Here is a 27028-nt window from a genome sequence, read left to right as displayed (position 1 = left end):
CTTTGCTTTGTGTGGAGCTAAGCATTCTATTTTCTTCTTTTCTTTTCTTTTTTTTTTTTGGGGGGGGGGTCCGGTCGTGGGGCCTGAACTCTGGGCTTGGGCGTTGTCCCTCAGCTGAAGGCTAGCGCTCTACCACTTGAGCCACAGCGCCACTTTTTTCTTTTTGCTTATGTGGTGCTGAGGAATCGAACTCAGGGCCTCAGGCATGCAAGGCAAGCGCTCTACCACTGAGCCACCTTCCCAGCCCTAAGCATTCTATTTTCTTGCTGAGAAAAACCAACATACGCTTTTGGCATTGTGCCATTAATGTCACCCAGCATCTTAACTCTATCCAGTTTAATTTTCTTCTCAAAGATGAGCATACCAACTCTTTGGATCCAACTGTTGTTTCCAGCTGTGGTAAGACAACTGTCAGATTAACCCAAAGCCCTCCTGGACTCTTGCCACTCTTTCTTTTACCCTTAAGGTCATCTTGCCCCTGTCCATCCTTATTTTCTTTGTATTTTCTTTTTCTTCAGCATTAAAAAAAAATGCCTGACAAGACATTTTTTCTTATAGGGTAAATTCTTCCAAATAAAGAAAACCATACTTTTGAAGTCCCTACATGACTTGAGAGTTTTTTTTGGGGGGGGCGGTGTTTTTCTGTTTTTTTGGTCCTGAGGCTTAAACTTTGGGCCTGGATGCTGTCCCTGAGCTCTTCAGCTCAAGGTGAGCACTCTACCACTTGAGCCACAGTGCCACTTCTGATTTTCTGGTGGTTTACTGGAGATAAGAGTGGGGGAGGGGGGAATGGGAAGGGATGGGAAGGGAAACAAAGGAGGAGGCAACAATGCTTGTTAAGAAATGTACTCATTACCTTGCCCATGTAATTGTTACCCCTCTGTACAGTATTTTCACAATAAAAAAAAAATTCACCCTCAAAAAAAAAAAAAGAGTCTCACAGACTTTGCTGCCCAGATCTCAGCCTCCTTAGTAGCTAGGATTACAGGCATGAGCCACCAGCTCCCAGCTTCTTGACACATTTTAAAGTAACAATTAAAAAGTTAATTTAATAATTTGAACGAATACAAAACCATTCTTTCTAAGGCTTTTATGGCATTGTTCTGTGGTTTTCTAGCAATCAAGATTTTTATAGTTTGAGGCTGTTCTCGGGCCGGGCTTCCCGGAGTGGCTTCAGTTCCCGGGTTGGGGTCGAGATGTCCTACATCCCCGGCCAGCTGGTCACCGCCGTGGTGCAAGGAGTTGAAATTCACAAGCTACGCCAAGGTGAGAACTTAATCCTTGGCTTCAGCATTGGAGGTGGGATTGACCAGGATCCCTCCCAGAATCCCTTCTCAGAAGATAAGACAGACAAGGGCATTTATGTCACTCGTGTATCTGAGGGAGGTCCTGGGGAAATTGCTGGGCTACAGATTGGAGACAAGATCATGCAGGTAAATGGCTGGGACATGAACATGGTGACACATGACCAGGCCCGGAAGCGGCTCAGCAAGCGCTCAGAAGAAGTGGTGCGTCTGCTGGTGACAAGGCAGTCGCTGCAGAAGGCCGTGCAGCAGTCCATGTTATCCTAGCAGCTGGCCCTGACTCATGCCTGTCTGCCTATTTGTACAGTGATCACTACCATGCTCTGCCTACTTCCTGGCTTCTGTATGCTGGGCCTCAGCTCAGAAAGGTGACAGCTGATCCCCAGGCTGAGCCAGCCTCCCTTCCCCTCTTACCCCAAGTCTGAGCCCTGGTAGCAGCAGTTTCCCTTGGACACTGAGGATTGGAAACCAGGGCCTGAAGTTGAGTGGTTGTGCATCTGCAGTGACTAGATTCAGTTCTCAGCCCTGCTGCCTGCCATAGCAGTGTCCAGGTGAACAAGAAACACCTGACAGTTGCCAAAGCTAGGAAATGCCAGGTGGGGTCACTTTTCTGTTTGTTCTGGCTACAGAACTTGGCCCTGCCTTGTTATTACCACAATGTCTGTGCTGCATGCTTCCTGGGCACCACACTGCTCCCCACATGCCCAGCTGGGGTCTAAACTCACACAGTACCAGAGCTACTTAACCTCCTCTCCCACAGGTGCTGGCCTCGGGGAGGGGGAGGGAGGGGCGTGTCTGCTTACAGACTTTAGATAAGTTCCAGAGCTGACATTTTTGGGCAGCTGTCAGGATTGCCAAGTTTCTCTTCACCTGTGGGTTTAACTTCTGTGTTTTTTAAATCGTAACTTTGATACAAAGTGTTTTTATCTTACCATTTGGAAAATGCCAGTTTCACTTTTGAATTTAGCTTACTAATTCACATCTGAGAGCAACTCCTCTTAGCACACATGAACAAGCCTTAACTTGGTTAATGTGGAAATGGGGCAGTATGATGCTATCCCACACTGGACATCTTGTGCTCAATAAAGGATGAAATTATAAAAGAAAAGAAGCCGGGCACTGGTGGCTCACGCCTGTAATCCTAGCTACTCAGGAGGCTGAGATCTGAGGATCACAGTTCAAAGCCAGCCCAGGCAGGAAAGACTGTGAGACTCCTATCTCCAATAAACCACCAGAAAACCGGAAGTGGCGCTGTAGCTCAAGTGGTAGAGTGCTCGCCTTGAGCTGAAGAGCTGAAGGACAGCGCCCAGGCCCAGAGTTCAAGCCCCACGACCGACAAAAAAATAAATAAGAAAAAAGAAAAGATTTTTATAGTTTGATTCTCCCCAATATAAAAGGATCACTTGCCCCTGATGGTTGTTTTTGTCCGTAGTTTAGAGAATTTTGCACAGGTGAATGCAGGAATGTCTTCTCTTCATTTACTCTGACCATCAACAGTCCTTCACTCCAAAGCCTCTGATCTCTCTCAGCAGTGGGAATGCCTTTCTTCTATTCTTTGAAAATTCCCACCCACTTTTTTCTTTGTTCTCCATTTCTGAACCTCTTGTGATGGAACTCTTAGTCTTACTTTTCCTCCCTGTTTCAAGTTTCTTTTATTTTTTGTATTGCTTTATTTTGTGGAAAATTTCCTCAGAATTGCCTTCAAACTCTCTTATGGGCATTTCACTTCAGTAAAGGCATACTTAATGACTAAAAATTTCTTAAACTTTTGTAGGTTTTCTGGTTTTCTTTCTTATTTTCTGCTTACTGGATTATCTTTTCCTTTTAGGATTTATTCTATTTCATTTTCATGGTTTTTTTTTCTTTCATACTACTGGTTTTCTTCATAACTTTTAGATGTTTTTCAAATTTGAGCATGAAACCCTGAGTTATATGCTCCAATTAGCTAGTAGGTTTCCTCTACCTGCAGATGGCAGTAATATTTCTTTGCTTGGGTGTACAAATAATGTACATCTCTATATTCGTGTATTTCATTTCTGTGCTGTGTATAGAAATCAATGTAGTATTTAGTTGTTGTTTTCATTGTGCGTATGTGTATGCACATCTATGCATGGATGTGATGAGGATGGAATTCAGGGCCTATGTGTAGTAGGCAAAACTCTAACACTGAACTTTATACCCAGTCTATGAAATCCAGGACTTGTGACTTGTTAGCTTTGGTTGGGTCCTTGGCAGGAAACCCACCTATCAAGGTTGGTAAAAGAAGCCTTTAAATTCCAGACTGGGGACAGTTTTAGTCTAGGGCAAAGGCACACACTCTGAGAATCATACATTTTAGAACAAGAACTCTATGAGGTTGTGTTTGTTCATTTGTTTGCTTTGCATGCTCTGAACATGATGATAAGCAAGAAGGAAGCAGTGAGCACAAGAAAGATAATGAGTGCAAAGCACAGATCTACCTGGAGAGGTGGCTTGAGAAGTCTAGCTTAAAGAGCAAACCACAGCAGGAAAGCCTGAGGAAACATCAGGGGTCCTGAGGAGATTCGAACGTGAGAAAGAAAAGCAGCAGCTGAGGAATAAAATGCACCAAAGCACTCATCTACTTAATATACATAAGAAATAATAATTGGGCACTCTGGCTATGCTGAGTGTTCTACAATTATCTATTCTTTGTATCATTACAGATGACTAATTCTTCATGCTCTTCATCTGCCTAAATAGTTTTCTTCCTGCTTCCTACCTCTCAGAAGACTTCAGTGCACTTAAGTGTAACAGAAGCATGTCCTCACCTGTTGGCATGACCCTGGAAACTGGATGGCAGAGGCAGAATCTTGGCACACGTAACGATTACATCACCACAGCCTCGCTAAATTGGACTTTATGGAGAAGTTTCATACATCAGAACCAGTAAGGGACTGCTTCTGATTTTGATCACATTATAAGTACTTCCAAATATGTGAGTTATTTACATGGTTTTCTTTGACATTGTTGTAGTTTAATGTATACATTCATTACTTGGTTTATATGAGCTCTCCAATATGTGTTAATATCTCTCCCTATTGCATTGCTATTATGAAAGTGTTTCACTAGCTTTGTTTATGCCATGGTTCCTGGGAAATCTGATTGATTTTTATTATTTTGAAGTTGCAATACAAGGGGTTTCAACTTAATGAGTCAGGTGATTTTTATTTTATTTTACTTGTGCTAGTCATAGAGGTTGAACTCAGGGCCTAGGGGCTGTCCCTAAGCATTTTTATTCAAGACTGGCACTTTTTACCACTTAAGCCACAGCTCCACTTCCAGTTTTTTGGTGGTAAATTGCAGATAAGAGTCTCAAAGATTTTCCTGCCAGACTGGCTTCAAACCGCAATCCTCAGATCTTATCCTCCTGAGTAGCTAGCATTACAACTATGAGCCATCAACAAACATGGGCTGATTTTTTTCTTAAATTTCATTTCTTTACTAAGTCAGGATTTTACCAAGAATAGCCTATTAGTCAAGCAAATGCCAGAGATGCTAAGGAGTAATCTGGGCATTGTTCTAACCCAAAATTGGACCTCCCAGGCATCTGCACTATATCACATTCTCCCATCTGGCACATCAGCTCTCGAATATGGTGCATAGCTATGTACTGTGAGAGATGTAGGAACAACCCATATGCTGTGGGGTAGGCCACCAGGAGAAAGAGCCCACAGCATTTTATCATCAAATGCAGAGGGTGCAACAGTGACAGCTACAGACCCTGGAAAATCAAATGTTCTCAGGCCACTTGAGTGTGGAGTCGTCACTGCGAAAGACTAAGCTTGCAAAGGCCCACCTGGATTAAATCAGTTGGGGTCCAAGGTTTGTCTTGGAGAAAGTTGGAGAAGAAAATGAGAAAAAGTGTTGGTCAATAATGTTAACAATTTCTTGAATAAGGAGTCATTATTTCACAGTATAACTTGATCATGCAAACTTTTTTTAAGACAAAATTCATTTTTCTTGACTTGTCAAGTTAGCATGTTACAAACATTTTCTAGAATGAACATGTGTCATTCAGGACTGCAAGGGAGCATCCATAAGGAGAATTAACTAAGCATTCACAGAGGTGGTAAAATGTTTAGAAGTATAATAAACATGTGCATGTTTTATTTATATGAGAATGTTGATTTTCTTTATCCTTAAAGAGCAAAAAGGATTTACACACAGTGAGGCCAAACAGGATACTGTTTGGGGAAAAACATAAAGGTGTAATGCCTCCATGCCTCTAGTCATGGAAAATACTATTTACCTAAAGGAATTACAGAAAAATAGGAGGATTTTTTTTCTATTTGTCTTTTTTGTTTATCTGTTTTGGAAAGGGCAAAAGAGCACAGAAAGAGTGAACAGATGCAGCAGTGGTACCCAGTAAACATGTTGGAAATAAACTGTATAACTTGCAGGTGGGGATAGGAGGGGGAAAACTGGAAGAGAGCTGACTGGGAAGGGAAATGTACTCATTTCCCGCCTTAGGAAACGGTAACTCCCTCGGTACATCGCCTTTATAATAACACTTAAAAAAAAAAAAAAAAAGACTGGAAAGAAAACTGGGTGCCAGGGCTTATGCCTGTAATCCTAGCTACTCAGGAGATTTGACATCTGAGGCTCACAGTCAGCCTGGGCAGGAAAATGTGTCAAACTCTTACCAGCAAAAAGGTGGAAGTGAACTGTGACTCAAGTGAGAGTGCAGTTTTGAGCCATAAAGCAAAGGGACAGCTCCCTGAGTTTAAGTCTCAATGCTGGTACAAAAGAGAAGAGAGAGAGAGCTTGAAGATGACCACATGACTGTTGAAATGTAAATATGAATAGTCAGCAGAGAGCACCATTTTCACAGCCAGTGAGACAAACTTTTTACCTCCCCCTGCTGTAAAAATACATCAGAAAAAATAGTAGTTAATTCTGAGGTAGAATCTAGTCTAAGGGAGAAGGCATTTTATTTTTATGATAATGATCCCTTATAAAGAAACATTCTTTAGAAGCAACGGACTGCATCTATCAAGGGATATCTTCCTAGGTTAATAGAGGATGACTACATTAGCCGTTTACAGTCTCAGAAAGTAAGGATGGAGGAGGGGAGCTGTGACAACTGGGAGAGAAACCAGAAGAAAGAGGAAATGGGTATTAAAAGGGGAAGCTGCTTGGTAGGAATAAAAACGGTGTGGGGAGAGGTAGTGAAGCAAAGGAAGTGGCCGAACTGGCTCTCAAACCCATAGTAACTAAGAGACTGTGTAAACATTCCCCCAGCTTCGGTGGAAATGCCTTGAGATACAGATACTAAAATATGCAGTTATTTCCATGTCCTGTCCCCACACCATCTGAAGTAGCCAGTTGGTCCTTTGGGTTTATCCACCTTGAAAACAATGGCACCATGCCAACGGCCACAGTTTTGACCATGTTTTCTGCCACATCTGTAAATGTAGAAATGCTTTAACATAAGATCTTTTAGTCCTCCTTTGTTGTTTCACTTTGCAGAAAGCAAAGTGAACACGCTTGAACTTTGAGCAGGTGGTCCTCTTGACATCCTTAGTCCAAGCTGATCAAATGATACTCGATTCTGAGAAGCAATAGAAGCCACTGTGAAGTCAGGAAGGACAAAGCAGGCCCTGTATCTCCTACTACCATAAAGTCCCCATTTTAAATTGCAGTTGATTAAAAAAATATTAATAATTGTATGATGCTCTAATCCAGTGAATGTGTATCATAGTTGTTTCTTATTCTAAAGCAGAAGCTGTATTTCTGTTCTCTATCAATTCTTGCTTAGAAAACAAGTAACCCATTCTATGATCTTTGAAAAACACAAAAACACATACCCCTTGAGACAAGGAGGAAATAGTTCATTTCAGAAAGAAATGAGATGAACACCTGTAATCCTAGCCACTCAGGAAGCTAAATCTGAGGATCCCAGTTCAAAACCAACACAGGTAATAAAAACATCATGAGACTTTTATCTCTAATTATCCAGGAAAAAGCTGGAAGTGGAGATATGGCTCAAGTAGTGCCAGCTTGAGGGAAAAACTAAGCAAGAGCATGAGGCCCTGAGTTCAAGCCCCAGTACCAGCACCAATAAAATAAAATAGAGGAAGAACTTGATTGATTTATTTTTAGTTCCGTGACTAACATAATATTGAGTTGGTTGGCAGTAATAAATAAAAAAATAACAAAGCAAACAAAAATTAACCCAGAGCAGATCCTGGGCTGCTATCTTATTAATGTAATGTAGACAACTGTCTCACAGAGAAGACTTCACCAAGAAAAAATAACATTACTGCTAGAAAAGTGCCATCCCACTAGAAACAGTAAATTGAATACCAGGAAAAATAAATGCAAAGCCCTCTATTAACTCTCTCATGCCTAAACCCACAAAGTGATCCATACTGAATGGCACAGCTTAAGAAAAAAAAAAAATTCATTTTCTTCATTTGTCTAAAGATTAGTAGTCATACCCAACTCACAAACCCAGTAGCTTCAACTGTTTCAAAGGTCAGGTTGGGCTGGACTTGGAAGTGCTGTCTTTAATCCCAGCTACTCAGGAAGCAGAGATAGGGGAATCTTGGTCTGAGGCCTGTCCAGTCAAAAGTGTGAATGAAAACAAAAGCAAAGGGACTATCAGAGCATTTACCTGGTAAGAATAGGTCCTGATTTCAAATCCCAGTACAGCCATCATATATATATATGTATATATATATATATATATATGTATGTATATATATATGAACTTGACAAAGAAAATGATGTAAAAGTTTCCCTCATATCAGTGAATATTTTTTCTAGTATTAAAAGTCTTTTTTTTTCTTTTTAATTTGGTGGGCAGGTTGGTCATGGAGTTGAACTCTGGGCCTGGGCTTGAGCTCTTCAGCTCAAGTCAAGTACTCTACCATTTGAGTCACAGTGCCACTTCCAATTTTCATGGACTTCCCTGTCCAGGCTGTCTTTGAACTGAGATCCTCAGCCTCCTGAGTAGCTAGGACTACAGGCATGAGCCATCGGCGCCTGGCTAAAATATTTTTTTGTATTTGTTTCAGAAGCTTGGCACAAAGACAAATACTGCATGCTTTCACTGATGTGGGAGCTGAAAAACACTGATGCCATAGAAATGAAGAGTGTGGAAAGGGGAAAAGGCCACACAAGGAGATAACAATCCAGTGAGTGGTTTTAGGAGGACTGATTTCTTGCGTTCTACAACTCAGTGGAATGACTGGAGTTCACAAGGTCCCAACACAAAAGTTCAGTGAATACTCTAAATTCTAAATTCTATGTTGTGCATGTGAAGCACAACACTTCTAACATCGGAGGCATCCAATAAAGATCATTAGCACTGTCATTCCCAAATAAGCCAAAGGGTTTTCTTCAAACTAAAATAAATTTATTTCCACAGATCAGCATTGCTTTTCTATAGATTAGATCTTAGAAAAGAAAGTGTCAAACATGTTTGGATGTGACTATTGTAATGAAGCAGCCTTTCAAACTAAAGAGCATTTTTTAAAGATTAAAAATAAACTCAAAAATGTTTCCCCTTTATGAGAGCATTTCTTAATAGCCGAAGAATCTAATGGGGAATTGTTTTAACTGTTTCCCTATGATTTTTCTCATTAGATTTAGGACTTTAGGAAAAAGTAAAGGATGGCATTTGTAATGAAATATTTCAAGTCAGGACAAGGAAGTAAACAGATCCTTGAGGCCACAACAGAGGGACTGGTTTGGAAGGGAAGAGGAACTGAGTAATGAGAGAGGGCTGGGAAGAATTTTCTGTGGCAATGTCAGCACATCTAACAATGAAATTCAGAAAGGAAACACAGTGGGGAGGGATGCTTGGGAAAAAGGATGAGAATTAAGGAATAAGGTCTCAAACTAGCCTGGACAATCAAAATATGCTAATAAAGAGAAGATGACAATTTAGGAAGTAATCCTATATCATTTATAAAAGGAATTCTGGAACAGATGGAATCAAACAACAATCTACAAACACTTGATGTTGACAGTTTTGAAGATGGCAAACTGTGATTATAATTTGTGGAGTTTTTCTTTTTCTGAAGTACACAATACTCACTTTCTAAGTCAAGTGGACAAAGAAAGCCCCTTAAGTATTCTGAGTCAACATTTAACTCCCTTGGTACAGGTGTGTGAACTCCCATCAACAGATTCCCATGAAAAAGAGTATGTTTTCCATCAGCCTATACAACATGTAAGAAACAGGTACCTTTGTAGTGCCTATGTTATCCCTTACAATGTTATTGAAGAGCCAGGTGTGGTGGTTTCATGCCTATAATCCTATTAAAGAAGGTGAGATCTAAGGATTGATTTGAAGCCAGCCTGGGCAGAAAAATCCTGGTGAGACTCTTATCTCCAGTTAACCACTGAAAAACTGGAAATAGTGCTTATGACTCAATTGGCAGAGCACTAGTCTTGAGCACGAAGAGGCTGAGGAACAGTGCCCAGGCCCTGAGTTCAAGCCCCACAACTGACAAAAAAAAAACTTTTGCTTCCATGTGTTGAAAGAATTAGATTTCAAGGACAAGTGATAGAAAAATGCATTACAGGGTTGTTGTTCTTTAACTATGCAATATATCAAAAAATAAGGAATAGGAGTAACTAGTTGAATACTTACATGCATGTATATCAATCCTGGTTTCCAATATTTACTTTAAATAAAACATTTTTTTTAAAAAAAGCTTCCTGCAAGGTACCAATGGCACAAAATCGTATTCCTAACTACTCAAGAGGCTGAGATCTAAGAATTTTGATTTGGTTCAAAGCCAGCCTAGTCAGCAAAGTCTGTGAGATCCTTATCTCCAATTATAAAAAAAAAAAAATGCTGGTAGGAGACCTGTGGCTCAAGTAGTAGAGTGCTAGACTTGAACAAAACAGTTCAGGTTCAATGCCCACGTTCAGAGTTCAAGCCCCAGGACTGGCACAAAGAAAAAGAAAATATTTTCCTGCTTGTTCATTTTTTGGTAAGCAGGCCATGCCTCCCTGTGTCCCCTAGCATCTCTAAATGCTCTCTATCACTGGGTGTTAAGAAAAGGGGACTATGTCCCTTGTCCCTCATCCATTACTTTCTCTTAATCTGTAACTTTCTCTAGTTACAGAAGGTAGTTATTCAAATGCTAGTTCAGGTCCGCTTGGACTTGCCAAGTTCAAACACATTTTAGCCACATATTAAATTTGTAGTTCTCTGTAAGAAGATGCTATTGACTAAGGAGAGTTCTGGCATTCTACAAATGAAACTCAGCTCCATCTGTTTCGCAGGAATATCCAGTGTTTTGGAAAGCAATGTGGTTTTGAATTTAAGATCAGATTTGGAATTGAACTGCTTTCTTTTAAGTAAAACAGAACTGAAATACCACAGCTATGAAGATCTGTCTTTTAGTCGTGACCACCACCAAGTGGCTGGTACAGCTACTACAAGTGCCCCAAGATAGCACTGGCTCAGATGGTTCAATCCAAACACTTGCCTGGCTGACCATAGGTTTCTAAGCATATGTTTAGAGAACACATAGTCAGTGACTCAGAAAATCTGTTACTTTCCTAAAACTGAATCTGAAAATATAATTCACTACTATGATTTAAGTACCAAATATGATACTAACAGGCATCATATGATGAACTTGTGGTATTAACACCAATGAGCACAATTGGATAAAGGAAAGGAAATAATCCAAAGCTTTAAAACACCTCTTTCCTAGGGAGCAGGCTTCCCACATTTCACACAGAAATGAACTCCTGACTACTCTGAAGTGTGACTGAACTTAACAGAGCAACTTCTTCCCGAGAACAGGAAGATGAACTGCCCTTCTCTGAAGTTTCATCATCAGATCTTTTCCCATTCCTTACATATATTAACATAATGTTTAAAGGTTTTTCATATGGACAACTTGCCTAGTTTTTTTCATAACTACACAAAGGCCACATAGAGTAGCACTCTGGAAAATAAAGCTTCTGCCCTTGAAAGAGTACAACACAAAGGACGGTCCTACGATCTCAGTAGCCTCTTCTCTGGTCACAGTGTCCCATGGCACCGTAAGGAATAGGAGAGAGCACTGAGGGGTCAGAATGAAGAGTTGGTTTTCAAAAAATGGATCTCACCAGCCTTGCCCATTCAACAGGGGCCCTAATCCCATGTGACAAACAAAATTAAAACAAAATTTTGTTGATCAGGATCAATTAAATTAGGAAATTTAATTTATATGAAGATTAAAGAATACTATATGGAAATCATTTTTATTAGTAGTAAGCAGAGGATTAAATTTTTATAAAACAATTAGAAACAAATATCATTAAGGTTAAAGAAAGTATGCCATAAGTACGAAATCAGAAAAAAAAAGTATATGCTTAGGTTATGTAACAGATTTCAAAATAGATCATAATCCGGGAGATCTTTACCAGCAACACATCAGACAAAGGCTAATATCTAAAATATACAAGGAGTTCAAAAAACTAACCCCTCCCAAAGCTAATAAACCAATTACTAAATGGGCAGAGGAGCTAGGGAGAGACTTCTCAGAAGAAGAGGTAAGAATGGCTAAGAAACACATAGGACATACTCATCATCCATGGCAATAAACAAAATACAAATCAAAACAACTCTGAGATTCCATCTCACCCCAGTTACCCAACATTGTGAATTCGAACAACAATAAATGCTGGCCAAGATGTGAGGGAAAGGAACACTACTGTACTGTTGGCAGTAATGTAAACTGGCCCAACCACTCTGGACAGCAGCCTGAAGGTTCCTCAAAAAGCTAAATGTAGATCTTTCTTATGAGCCAGCCAAACCAGTCCCTGGACACCTACCCAGAACATCACAAGCTAGGATAACTCAAAGACACTTGCACTGTTGCCCTATTCATAATATCCAAGTTGTGGAAACAGCCCAAATGCCCTGCTAATAGATGAGTGGATCAAAAAACTTGAGTGCTGCTACACAACAGAAGTATACCCAGCTATTAGAAAAAATAAGATTGTCATTTGCAAGGAAATGGATAAGCCTAGAACAAATCAATGAAGTGAGGTAAGCAAAGCTCATATAGACAAACCTCATGTGTTCTCTCCTATGTGGAAGCTAGATCTAATATACACCAGTACATAATAAATTATACAGGCTTCTAGATACTCACACACAGTGACACCAAAGGAGAATGCTCCTAGGAGAGGAACAGAAAGACACAATGCCTATGTACATCTGATCATACAAAATATTTATCAAAATGAACTCCAGGAAATGGAAACAAGAGGTTGGTCTTTTTTGCTGTTTTCTTTTCTTTTTGTTCTGTTTGTTTATGTGTCTTTAGGTGTGTAAGGGGAGGTACAGAAATGGAGGGACAAAGGGTGAACAGATGTAGCAATAGTCCTCACTGGACACTATGTTGAAAATGAACTATACCACCTGCAGGTGGGATGGGAGGGAACAACTTGGAGAGTATGAGGGAAGGAGTGGCATGGTCCAAAACAAATGTACTCTTTACCTCATCTGTGTAACTGTAACCCCTCTGTACAACACCTTTACAATAACAATTTAAAATTGTTTTAAAGATTGTAATGAAATATTGAAACTTTGATGGCCCCTGGGAGAACCCGGAAGTCTGGCAGGTGCCATGTTTGCCTGAATGCAGTTACACCTGAGAACACCTTTGCATTCATGCAGCGTTTCTCAGTTCACAGAACACTTTCTGGCCCGTTTTGGTCCTTCATTTGAATCTTTAAAAAGTTCAGTGCTACAAAGTGACTTATCACCCTGTTAAGTTAAGGAGACTTTGACCATAGTCACAGAAGACTACATTTGTTAGTGGCTGAAAACTGTGAACTAGATCCAGGTTACTCTGCTCTGCAACTATTTGCATTGACTTTGTTGGCAAAACACTACAGTGTTTATTTACCAGACAATGGGTAAAGCCAACAAGATTTCCAGGTAACAAGTAAGGAAACTGGAAATCAAGGAGGCAGTTATTTCCCCCAACAGCATAGAGAACTGGAGTAAAGAGAGAAAATAAATCTGAATGCTAACTCAACTTTCCTTCTTGCTATTGTCCACTACCACCTTCTGTATTCTAATAGACTTCTACTATATGAGTCAAAGTTTAAAATTAACTTGGCTTTTATGAGAGGTAGAGATCTAGGATCGGTTTTCTGCATGTGGATACTCTGTTCCTCAGCACCATTTGTAAAAGAGGCTATCTTGTCTCCAGTGTTTGTTTAGACCTGCTTGTTGGCAATCGGATGGTTGTAGTTACTTGGGTTTATTTCTGCATAGCATATTCTATCCCTATTCCATTGGTCAACATGTCTTTTTTATATCAGTATAATGCTGTTTTATTATTATTATTATTATTGCTCTGTAGTATAATTTGAAATCCTGTGTTATGATATGTCTTGCATTGTTCTTTTTTGTTCAGGATGCTTTGAATTTGGGGATTTCTAGGCTTCCTTATGAAAATTAGGACTGAATTTTTTCTAATTCTGTGAAAAATGTTGTTGAAACTTTGGTGGATATCACACCTAATATATAATTTTCAGTAACATGGCTATTTTTCACAATATTAATTCTGAGAATTCCTGAATATAAGAAGGCTTTTCCATTTTCTGGAGTCTTCATTCTTTCTTTTTTTTTTTAGTTGGTTGTAGGGCCTGAACTCTGGGCCTGGGTGCTGTCCCTGAGCTCTTCAGCTCAAGGCGAGCATTCTACCACTTCCGGCTTTGTCTGCTTATGTGATGCTGAGGAATCGAATCCATGGCCTATGCATGCAAGGCAAGTACTCTACCACTGAGCCACCTTCCTAGCCCTCTTCATTGCTTTTAAATTTTTTCTTGTAGAAAATGAAATGAAAATTTTCCCATCTTTAGGTATTTCTTTAAGTGTTTTATTTTTATTTTATTTTTAAGGCTCTTTTGAATAGTACTGTTGTCCTTGTTTCTCAGTAAGGGTGCTGTTGGTCTGTAGAAAAGCTACAGATCTTTTTATCTTGATTTTGGATCTTGCTACTTTACTGAGTGTGTTTATCAGATTTAAAGGCTTTTTAGTAGAAAATTTAGGGTATTTTTCATGTCTTCAAGGTCCATATCATCTATAAACAGGGACAATTTGACTTCTCCCTTTCCTACTGTATTCTACCTTTCCTTATTCCTATAACTAAGAATCCAAGCTCTATTGAATGAATGATGAGATACCCTGATCTCAATCCTGATTTTAGAGGAAATACTTTCATTTCTCCCCATTCTGTGTAATGTTGCCTATAAATTTGTTGCAAATAGCCTTATGTCTGAGTTATTAGCCTTTCATTTTTCTTGATGACTGCTTCTCCCTTAAAAGCTTCTCTTCTCTATAAACTGGGAACCAATGCTGGGTAGTCAGATATTTTTAGTCTATGAGCCAAGTTCCTACCTTCATATATAAGCTGCCCTTCATTGCTAACCTTTGAGGCAGTGCTTCAAAACCTTCAGTGTCCCCAAAATGTCTCTGATAGTTGGTGGAGAACAAACTAACTAAGCACAAAGATGGAAACCAGGGCTGGAGAGCAGAGGGACTCGGTAACTTTGCTGTTCTTTCAGGCACCACCCAGCAATTCATCACTTTCTGGAAGTGAGATGATTAGGGAGATATCCTGTGACTTCCAGGACCAGTGCTCAGAACTTAGTCCCACCTGGCAGTAAGTCCCCAACAGCCTGCAGATAGCTTTGGGACGGTGAGCACTCTGACAGCCACTGGCTCCGTGCTGTTTTCTACAGTGATACTCAGGTACTAGAACTTCCCTAGCCATGCAGGGAGGGGCTACCAAACTCAGGCCCTTTACTACCCAACCTCCTGGAACTGCTTTAATTTCCCAACTGTCCACAACAATGCCCCTTACCACTCCATGACCACCACTCCAGGCAATCTCATTCCCTTAGACTGTGGCACCTGTCCCAGTTCTGTGTTTTTCAAGTCCCCAGGGTTGTTCTGTTTCAAATCTTTTCAGCTGATGACCCTATTGCGCCCCAAGGCCAAGAGGTAAACTGGGAGCTCCACCAGCTAGAGGGCTAAAATGATCTTCTGGTGAGGAAACTTGCTATCAGCAGGTAGGGTGAGGCCACCAACCAATGAACCTTTCATTCTTCCAGAGCCCCTGCTAGGAACTAGGCCTATTTAGTCAGAACCTCTTCCTCTACTGCACCCCCTCTTGTGGCCATCTCCAATCCAGAGAAAGGAGATTGTGGCTGGACATCCCTGGACTCTCAGAGCTGTGATTATTTTCTCTTATTTATTTTTAATCCCCTCAGTAGCTCAGTCTCAAAACCTAACAGCTTATAGACCCCGAAGCCTAAGGGCAGTGTCTGTAATTTTAGCACTCCAGCAGCTCCTGTAATCACAGCCACTTGCTCTGTTGTTGAAATGAGCTTGAGGCAGTGAAAACGGCTCTCACTGAGTTTAGCCAGACCGCAGATCTCAGCACCTTTCACTTCCTGAACTAGTATTGGTAACTTCCCACCTTATTGAGGTCAAAGTCTCCCACTTCACTCAAACCTCTTGTGGCCATGTTCCTGTCAGCCACGACAGCTGACTGGCTCAAGACATCCTAAGCTATGATTTCTCCTTGCTTTCAAGATCGCCAAGTACCTCAGTCTTCTTTTTTCTTTTTCTTGGAAACAACTGCCCAATAAATAAGTGGGCTAAAGATTTAAAGAGAAACTTCTCTGAAGAGGAAAGAAGGATGGCCAATAGACACATGAAGAAATGCTCAACCTCTCTAGCCATAAAAGAAATGCAAATCAAAACAACAGTTAGAATGGCTATATTCAAGAACTCTAATAACAACAGATGTTGGAAGAGATGTGGACAGAAGGGAACCTTACTGCATTGTTGGTGGGAGTGTATCCTTGTTCAACCACTTTGGAAAGACTTTGGAAAGCAGTATGGAGGTTCCTCAAAAGACTCCACATAGAGCTCCCCTGTGACCCAGCAATCCCACTTTTGGGCATTTACCCAAATGTTTACAAACAAGACAACACTAAAGCTACCAGCATGACTACGTTTATTGCAGCATTATTTACCATTGCTAAGATATGGAACCAACCCAGATGCCCCTCAGTAGATGAATGGGTCAAGAAAATGTGGTATATATACACAATGGAATTCTATGCCTCCATCAGAAAGAATGACATTGCCCCATTTGTTAGGAAAAGTACCTCAGTCTTTAACAGGAGGCCCTCTTCCAAGATGGTGTCTCCCTTCTGTTCTCTGAGACAGGCGGAACAAAAGATTGCCTTGTTTAATGTTTGACTGTCACACTGAAGAATCACAAAATTTTCTCTCTGGGGTTTAAGGTCTGAAAGGGGGGTTGGCCCTCAGATAGGCCTGCCAATCTATACCAGAGGCTACCTGGCCTCAGGGGATGGAAGCTTGAACACCTCTTGATTTTGGCCTGTGGGGGTGGTCATGTTTCCTGATTTATTCTGTCACCCTTCTGCTTCACATCGTTTTCCAACATGTTGTCTCTCTTTCACTGGTCTATTTTGCCGTTCTGAATATTGTGTGCATTGGTTACCCTAACTCTTCTCATTAACTGAGTCAAAAGAAGTTTCCACTATCTTTGCCTGCACCTAACAGATAATTGTGTGTGTGTGTATGTGTGTGTGTGTGTGTGTGTGTGTATGTGTGTGTGTGCGTGCACGCATGTGCCAGTACTGGCTTGCTAGTGCTCTACCACTTGAGCCACAGCTCCACCACCAGCTTTTTTTGGAGATAAGAGTCTCACAGAGGCGGGTCTGGGAAGGGGCTCAGTGGCAGAGCGATTGCCTTGCATGTACGAGGCCCTGGGCTCAATTCCTCAGCACCACATAAGAAAAAAAAAAAAGCCAGAAGTGGCGCTGTGGCTCAACTGGTAGAGTGCTAGCCTTGAGCTGAAGAGCTGAGGAACAGCACCTAGGCCCAGAGTTCAGGCACTACGACCAGACCGGGGAAAAAAAAAAAAAAAAGAGTCTCACAGAGGCCTGGGAATGTGGCTTAGTGGGTTCAATTCCTCAGTACCACATAAACAGAAAAAGCCAGATGTGGTGCTGTGGCTCAAGTAGAGTGCTAGCCTCGAGCATAAGAAGCTCAGGGACAGTGCCCAGAATCAGAGGGCTTGAACTCTGGGTTCAAGCCACAGGACTGGCAAAAAAAAAAAAAAAAAAAGTCTCATAGACTTTCATGTCTAGGTTGGCTTCAAAACTGATTACTACGGGGGCTGGGAACATGGCTTAGTGGTAGAGTGCTTGCCTAGCATGCATGCAGGCCTGGGTTCAATTCCTCAGTATCACATAAACACAAAAATGCAGTTGTAGCACTGTGGCTCAAGTGGTACAGTACTAAGCTTGAGCAAAAAGATGATCAGGGACAGCACCCAGGCTCTGAATTCAAGCCCTAAGATGGGAAGAAAAAGCGTGTTACTGATTTCAGTTTGCAAGTATATTATTGAGCAATTTCCCATCCATGTTTATCAAGGAAATTGTTCTATAGTTTTCTTTTTTGTTGTATCCTAAACTGGTTTTGATATCTGAGTAATACTGCTTCACAGAAGGAGTTTGGAAGTGTTCCTTCTATTTTCTGGAATTCTTTGAGGAGCACTGGCATTAATTCTTTAAAGATGTGGTAGAATTCTGCAGTGAATCTCTCTGACCATCAGTTCTCATTGTTTGAAACTAATTCCTCATTTTTCATTAATCTGGTTACATTTTTATATCCTTTTATTTAACTATGGTAGGTCATATGTGTCTAGAAATGTACATATTTCTTGTAGAATTTTGAAACCTACTAGAATATGCTTTCAAAATATTGCCCAATGTGTCTCTGGATTCCAGCTCTGCAGTGGCTGAAGGAGCCTGTTACTGAAGACATTTCCGCACGCTTATCAGTAGAAATTTGTTCTATCATCATCACAACACTATTACCACATACAGATTATAACAGATGGGGAAACATGGTGGAGTGCAAGCGGAGCTCTACTCCCAGACGGGGTTACGTAAGAGCTCACATTTACCACACAGAAATGAAAGGACAAGGAAATCAAAGCTGAACTTGGACTCTGAGTAAACAGCTTTGAGACCTCAAAAGATATAGTGGCAAAGATAGAAATGGGAAGAGGTTTTTAACAGAAATGGACATCGGAACTCAGCTTTGGGACAGACATGTCGTACCGTACTGTCAACTGTGACAAACTAGCTAATTCAGCTTTGCAATGAAGTGAGGGATGAATTGAGAATGTCTCGGAGGGGAAATTATGTTGGAGAATTGAATCACAATTTGAGGAAGGGAAGGAAAAAATTGCTGACTTTCAAACTATTGGCAAGCCAAGGCCACCAGGATGCACTTGTTCTCATAGACTGAGATTAGGAAAATTTTTCAAGTCCATCATTATTTATCCTATATTAAAGCAGGTAGAAAGGTGAGGTGCACATGTATAAATCTGAGGTTCAACAAGTGGAGATATAATGAGAACTATGACACGTCCAGAAGGAAAATGTGTGTGTGTGTGTGTGTGTGTGTGTGTGTGTGTGTGTGTGTGTGTAAAAATTTCTATTGGGGGGAGGGAAAGTAGGAGAAAAATGAGGGAAGGGGTAACAAGTTTGACAAGAAATGTACTTATTACCTTACCTATGTAACTATAACCCCTCTGTACATCACCTTGACAATAAAATTAAAAATAAGATAAAAATTGAGTGTAAATGTCAAAAAATAATTCAGTTAGGTAAAAATGCCTGTAGTTTCCAGGAGTAGGGCTGGAATAATGCAAAGATTAGCCCTTTACTGAAGAAACATGTAAAACTCATTTCCTGTCTACTCCTTAGGCAAATATGTAAAACAAACTGAAAACCAGTGTGTTTTAATTCCCCTTGTATAAGTAACACCCTACCCCATTTCTCCCAGATACATTGGCTCTAGAAAAGGTCTAACCAGTCTAACACCAATGGTCTCTTGTATAATTTGCCTTTATCTTTTTATAGCTGGGCACTTGACCCATCTGGTGAAAAGGGAAATCATCTGGGCAATGATTTACTTGAGAAATTAAGCCAGTGTAAACATATCTTCTGAGATCCAAAACTGCAGTCTCTTTAAGAGGAGAGAGGAAAATCTCCTACTTGTCTTCTACTGGGAGAGAAACATACCCTGTCTTCCGCACATAATTTGTTAAATATTAATGAATCCACAAGCTATAAAGAACCCCTGGGGTGGCCTAATTACTTCTAGAACTGTTTAATTCCGGTGAGTAATCTGCTTCATTAATTTTGCCAAGTAATACTTAGTCTGTGTTCGACTTTTTCATGGCTCATTTCCAAAATGTTAACATTAAGGCAACAGCAGTGTTTGCAAATAAAATGCTAGAGGGAGCAGCAGAAACTTACAATTACAGTCAGTTTTGTGAATTGCTTCACATCATGCTTATGGACCAAAGCCCAAATGTCTAAGCTGTCTAATTCTTCTTTGCTATGACCCCAATGGTACACTGACTAACTCCCCTCAGTGATGTTCACTTCCTGGTACCCACACCACAACCAGGGCTTTGCAATGTCATTAGGATCTTGTGACAGAGGAATTCTTCTAGGTTCTCCAGGTTTGGTCAATGATATACACAAGGTTGCATTTAAGGGGAATATAGGAAGTTTAAGTAGAGGTAAGGCAATGTGATGATAGAAGCAGAGTTTGGAGTGATACACACAATCCAAGGATGACTGCAGATGGAAGAGCTGGACAGATTCTTGCAGTGGAACTTCCAGACACAACCACATCTGCCAACATTCTCACTTTAACCCTGCAGGACTCATTTCAGACTTCTGATTCTGTTGTTGGTTTTATCCATGAGCCACTTGGCAGTTTGTTACAATTTCAACCAAAGCTAAAATAGATACATTTGTAAACTTATGAAAACTTTGGTGCATGAAAGGCCCTCAAGTTTGCCTCACAATGGGCTGCTACGTGGGCACAGAGATCAGTCAGCTCCTCAGAGATAAGCTGTGGGTTGCTTTGGTCCCTCTAATTGGACCGCTGTAGCCGTCCAAGATAAAAGTATAAGCATTAACAATGTGGAGAACGATCCGGGTACCAGTGGTTCACACCTGCAAGCTTAGCTACAGGAGGCTGAGATCTGAGGATCACAGTTCAAAGCCAGCCAGGGCAGGAGAGACCGTGAGACTCCTATCTCCAATAAACCACCAGAAAACCGGAAGTGGCGCTGTAGCTCAAATGGTAGAGCACTGAGCCTTGAGCTGAAGAGCTGAGGGACAGCGTCCAGGCCCAAAGTTCAAGACCCATGACCGACCAAATGAAAAAAAAAATGTCGAGAAAAGGGAAATAGAGGGGGAAAAAACCTAAGGGACAGTTAAGCCAGAGTCAGATATAGACTTCCTGCACCTATACCACATTTCCCTGGGTTCTCCTTGGCAACAATGGTCCAGAGCCATTGCCTCAAGTAACCAATTAGATGGACAATATTAGGACAGTCCATCTGACTGGGTAGATGCCAAGACTCTTGTGCTTATTTCCCACATAGCCTTGCAATTTTCTCTCCTTCTGAGATGACCCAAGTAGTCTCTGTTCTTTACAACCTCACAGAGACGAACTGTAATTCTCTCTGCTATCCTCTCTTTGAAGATGGAAGACAGACAAGATGGCAGATTAGAAGCATCTACTCCTTTAATTCTGTGAATGAGAAACTTTAGTTAACTCAGAAGAGACTATATTGTGGCAATAGAAAGGGAAAAACAGTTTCCAGACCCATGAAAGAGATGGCATTGTGGGAGGCACCTGTTATCTCTGCTCCAGCATAATGCATAAGTTGGGCCATCAGGGTCTAGGCCAGCCCAAACAAAAAGTAAGATTCTACTTCAACAATAGCCAGAGCAAAAAGGGTTGGAGGTATAGATAGCTAAGGTGGTAAAGGGCCAACCTGGCAAATATGAAGCCCTGGATTCGAATTCTAATACTAACAAAGAAAAAAGAAAGAATTTTTAAAAGAATAGATTTGTATTACCAAGCTTTAAAAAAAAAAAAATTTCCCACATCTTTGCTGAGAAAAAATACCAAAGGACAATACAAGCCAGGAAAGTTGATACTGGTGTCATACCTGTAATCCTGGAACTGAGGAGGCTTAGGCAGGAGAATCGCAAGTTCAAAGCCAACCTAGGCTACCTATTAAGTTACAGATCAGCCTGAGTTACATGTGAGAATGTAAAGAAAAAAAAAAAAGGCACTTTTTCCCAGATGTGTTTTTGAAAAATTAAGCAGCAGATGGCGCTACCAACATATCATTGAAGTGAAAAAAGGCTGACCGGCCATTTTCTTCTATTATAATAGACATCTATTGTTTTATTAGTTCTTGAGGGGAAAAAGAAAAGTAGTTTGTGTATTGGGACCCTATTATGAATAAAAAGCTAGATACACAATATAAAAGGTTGTGATGAGGCATTCTAACTCTTTCTGATAGACAAAAGATGTATAAGAATCGTAATGGGGGGGGAGGATGGGAAGGGATGGGAAGGGGAAACAAAGGAGAAGGCTACAATGCTTGATAAGAAATGTACTCATTATCTTGCCCATGTAATTGTAACCCCTCTGTGCAGTATTTTCACAATAAAAAAATCATAATAGTTATGACTTTAATGAACATGATATGAATGCTTTTCCTTTTCTCTAAAAAACAGTGTTAGGGGGGAGTTCCAGGAAGATGGCGGAGGAGAAGCTGGAATCTGAACAAGCTCTCGCATAGAAAGCAATTTTAGAGTTCCAGTGAACAGCCCTAAGCCAGAGAACCACACCAAGTGTGCCATCACAGGACAGAGGTTTAGGCAAGAGAGGGGAAATCAAGGCAAAAAGACACATCTGAGCTCTTGCCAGCAGCCACCGCGGCGGCAGCAGCAGTCGCAGCGGCGACTGCAGGGCACCATAACTGAGCCACAGAGTCCGGGACAAAGGAGCCAGACGCGGCAGGCGAGCGGATTCTACTCAACACCAGCAAGAACGGACAAGGAGCAGACATCTTCATCCTGCAGTTTGCGGACCAGAGACCGACCTAGGAACCAAGACTCGGCGTGAGTAGAAGCCCGACTTCCTCACTCCTTCTCAGGGAGCAGAGGAGGGAAGGCCACCCCTCCCCCCCCAGCACCGGTGATCTCCATCTTGGATACCGACAAAGCTCGGCGGAGCTGCGAGCTCCAGCTCAGGCCTTGGAATAAAACGAGTCATTTAGCAGATCACAAGAACTTAACAGCGGTGTGACCTGCCAGACTCAGCTCCATCCAGGGAAAAGTCACCCAGCTTGGGCGCCAGCCATAGGAGTGGCTTTCCGCACTGGGTAACCAGAGCCAGAGGCTGCCCCTCCCTCTAGCAGCCTCCACAATCAACTGAAAAACAGAAACCCTGAGAATGGCTCCAGGCTGGGCTCTGTGAGGTTTTCACAAAATAGCCCCAAGGAAAAGCTACTGTTTATTGAAAGGCCTCAACTCTACCCAGAACCTAGCCTCATCACTGCATTCCCCTCTTTTGTGATTCTTAAACCAGATCACCCTCTCATTAAACTAACCTGGGAGGGGGATCTCAAAATCTTGGGTAAAGCAGAGCATTTTTCTGCCTGTTCGAAGAATCTGACTTAAGAAACCAATCAAGCCACAGGACCTCAAGCAGACCAGAGACTCCAACAAGAGGCTGGCTACAGACACAAGGGAGATACAGGATTTTTCCCACCCCTCCCAAAAAAAAATCAAAGAACTTTTTTTTTTTTTCTTCTTCTTTTTTTTTTTTTGGTACCTTATATATATAAAAAATTTTTTTTCCTTTTCTAAAACTTTTATTAATCTTTAATTTTTGCCTCTTTTGAAAAAATAATTGTTTTCCAGTAACTTTTTTTTTTCTTTCCTCTTATAATTTTTATTTTAGGAATACGTGAATGTGCGTTTTCCTTTCTTTTCTTGTCTTCTTTCTCTTTTTCTTTCTTTCTTAATTATCTTTTTGTTTTTTTGTCTAGCTCTACTGAACTTCTGATCTTTTCTCCCTTTTCTCCCTTTCCCATCCATTTCACCTTTTCCTCTCTTTTGTTCTTCCTTATGTGACTTAACTCTTGTCCTGCACATCCTCAGATAAACCCGTAGTTAACTAGTAGACCCTATCCCCCATTGTGTACACACTTAATCCACAAATTTATTACTCAATTCAAAACCTCTGAGACTTAAATTCCTTAATAGCAGTACTACCCCTTTATACCTATATAATATTTTAAGCATTTTTTTAAGTTTTTCCCATCTCCTCTATGTCCCTCACCTTCTCTCAAAATATTCACATTCCTCTCTAAATAGATGGTCTTTTAATCTATATAATAACATTAATTTCTATGTTTCTATTTTTTTTCTGGTCTCTTTTCATTCCCCTTTCCCCTTCTTCTTTTCCTCTCTCTCTCTACTTGCATCCTACCCAACCTATTTCCTGCATTGTGATTAGGACATAGTTAACTCTCCCTGTGCCTCCCCACACCAATCTATCCCTATTTTTTACACACATCTCTCCCTAACCCTAATAATTTCTGGTTTTCCAAATTCTTCTCTGTGGTTCGAAGTCCATTAACATATAGTTGTTTGATGTGGAATAGATGTATCTGTTGAACTAGATTGTATCTGTAGACTATTGACTGTACAAATGCAAACTTTGGTTGATGGTTGCCTTAAGATAGTGTTCTAGCACAAAACTGGTGCTATCTTCATCTCAAATGGGCAGAGTAAGCCAGAAAAACACAAGAAAAATGGCAAATTCGGGTATCTCAATTCCCAATCTTGATAATCAGGGGTCAGAACAGATAATGAATAATCCAGAGGAGAGTTCCCAAATAGCTCTACAAACACTACAGGCAAACATGATAAATGAGAAGTTTGACAACTTACAAAGGACTCTGTATGAGCGTGACAGGGAGAGAGAGGAGGCATCCCAGAAGTTTATACAGGAATATCATAAGCGTGAGGAAGCTACTCAAAAACTGATACAGGATTTGCGTGAACAACTTGAGAATACTCAAAGAGAAAGGGAGGAATGGCGTGAGCAGGCTGAGAACACTCAAAGAGAACTGCAGGAATCCCACGAATGGCAGGAAAGAGAACTGCAGGAATCCCATGAATGGGAGGAAGCTAATCAAAGAGTAATACAGGAATTGAGAGACCACGTAGAGAACACACAAAGATCACTAAAGGCATTCATGGAATCCATTAACAAAGAGCTGAAGGAAGTCAGGGAGACCACAAAGGGAATGCTGAATGGAATCCAACAGAAGGAATGGGAGTCCAAAGAAACCATAACCAATCAACTAAGTGATTTGAGAACAAACACTGAACACCAAATTAAGGAAGTAAAGAAATTCATACAAGACCTAAAACAGAGCTTCAACAAAGAACTTGAAGCCACCAAAGCTGACCAACTAGAAGGAAAAGAGATAAAAAACAAAGTAGAGAGTCTTGACAGCAGGTTAGACCATGCAGAAGATCGAATCTCAGGGATTGAAGACAGCCTAGATATTATAGAGAAAGAACATACAACCATCCAAGACAAGTCCAAGAAATATGATAGATCTATCCAACACCTGGAAGACACCATCAGAAGGCCTAATCTAAGGATAATGGGTGTAGAGGAGCACCTAGAAACAGAAGTTAATGGTCTAGGAAATTTGTTTAACAGGATCCTAGCAGAGAACTTCCCAAACATGCAAAAAGATAGGCCTATTCAGATACAAGAAGCCTTTAGAACCCCAAATAGACCAGACCAGAATAGGACATCCCACTGTCACATTATAATCCACACAGGATCAACTCAGACCAAGGAAAAGATCCTTAAAGCTCTCAAGGAGAAAAGGATAATCACCTATAAAGGGAAACCAATTAGAATCACCTCAGAGACAATCAAAGCAAGAAGAGCCTGGAATGATGTATGCCATGCCCTAAAAACAAACAACTATCAACCAAGAATACTGTAGCCAGCTAAACTCTCCTTCATAACTGAAGGCCAAATAAAAACCTTCCATAGCAAAGAAAAATTGAAACAATACATCTCCACCAAACCAGCCCTACAAAAGATTCTTAAAGATGTCCTACACATAGAAAACCAACAAGACCGCAATAAAGGCCAAGAAACTGCACCCAAACTGAGAATCCAAGAACCATAGGAAGAACCCAGTTTTCACAGCCCCCAAGAAGGTGGATAACATGGCAGGAACTCCCAAATACCTCTCAGTCCTATCTCTTAACGTTAACGGACTGAACTCTCCAATTAAGCGACATAGACTGTCTAGTTGGATTAAAAAACAAGACCCTTCTATCTGCTGCCTGCAGGAGTCACATCTTGCCCGTAGAAACAAACACATTTTCAATGTTAAAGGCTGGAACAAAATCTACCAAGCAAACGGCCCCCATAAACAGGCAGGAGTTGCAATCCTAATATCAGATAAAATAGACTTCAAATTAAAATTCCTGAGAAGAGATAAAGAAGGTCGCTACATACTAATTAAAGGATCTCTCCTTCAGTAGGATATTACAATTCTAAATATCTATTCACCAAACAATGGAGCACCCAAATTTATCCAAGAAACACTACTTTCCCTCAAATCCCATATAGATCCAAAGACATTAATTGTTGGGGATTTTAACACACCACTCTCCCCACTAGACAGATCAACTCAGCAAAAACTCAACAGAGAAAACGCAGATCTAAACAGCTGTATAGATCAACTAGACTTAACAGACATCTACCGAACATTTCACCCAGCAGCATCAGAATGCACGTTTTTCTCAGCAGCACATGGAACATTTTCTAAAATAGACCACATTTTAGGCCACAAAGCAAACTTGTCTAAATTCAGAAACATTGAAGTTATACCTTGCATTCTCTCTGACCACAAGGGAATAAAATTAGAACTCAACACCAAAAGCCACCAAAGAAAGTCCGGTATCACATGGAGGCTGAACAACACACTGCTGAATCATGAGTGGGTCATGGAAGAGATTAGAAAGGAAATTCAAATGTTCATGCTATTCAATGAAAATGAACACACAAATTACCAGCTCCTCTGGGACACAGCAAAGGCAGTACTCAGAGGCAAGTTTATAGCTCTGAGCTACTACATCAACAAATTGGAGAGATCTGAAACTAACAATTTAATGACACATCTAAACCTCCTTGAAAAAGAGCAGCAAGATAAACCCCAATCCAGTAGACGGAAAGAAATAATCAAAATTAAATCAGAATTAAATGAATTAGAATCCAAAAAACTATAGAAAGAATCAACAAAACAAAGAGTTGGTTCTTCGAAAAACTTAACAAAATTGACAAACCCTTAGCAAATCTTATCAGAAAAAGAAGAGAACACACCCAAATTAATAAACTCAGAGATGAGAATGGAAACATCACCACGGAAACAACCAAGATTCAGAACATTATAAGGGAATACGTCTCAAAACTTTATGCTAATAAGTTTGAGAACTTGACAGAAATGGACCTCTTCCTAGCAAATATTGACATGCCAAAACTAAACCAAGATGAGTTAAACTATCTTAACAGGCCCATATCAAGTATTGAAATAGAAACAGCAATAAGAGACCTCCCAGCTAAGAAAAGTCCAGGACCAGATGGTTTTACAGCGGAATTTTACAAGGCCTTCAAAGCAGAGCTCACACCAATTCTCCTCCAACTCTTCAAGGAAATTGAAAGAGAAAGCTCACTACCGAACACATTC

The 27028-nt window shown here is 40.7% G+C and overlaps 1 protein-coding gene across 1 annotated transcript; it reads left to right on the top strand.

Moving 5' to 3' along the window:
- The first annotated feature begins 1178 nt into the window (after positions 1 to 1178).
- LOC122121569 (tax1-binding protein 3-like) lies at positions 1179 to 2068 on the top strand. Its single transcript, XM_042695818.1, has one exon. It carries the CDS (start codon positions 1197 to 1199, stop codon positions 1569 to 1571), a length of 375 nt encoding a protein of 124 aa, XP_042551752.1. The 5' UTR covers positions 1179 to 1196; the 3' UTR covers positions 1572 to 2068.
- The last annotated feature ends 24960 nt before the right edge of the window (positions 2069 to 27028 follow it).

Source organism: Dipodomys spectabilis, unplaced genomic scaffold, assembly GCF_019054845.1.
Source record: "Dipodomys spectabilis isolate Male_0828 unplaced genomic scaffold, ASM1905484v1 ptg000190l, whole genome shotgun sequence".
Classification (NCBI taxonomy): domain Eukaryota; kingdom Metazoa; phylum Chordata; class Mammalia; order Rodentia; family Heteromyidae; genus Dipodomys; species Dipodomys spectabilis.
The sequence above is the reverse complement of the archived record's forward strand: the minus strand, read 5'-3'. Positions and strand labels throughout refer to the sequence as shown.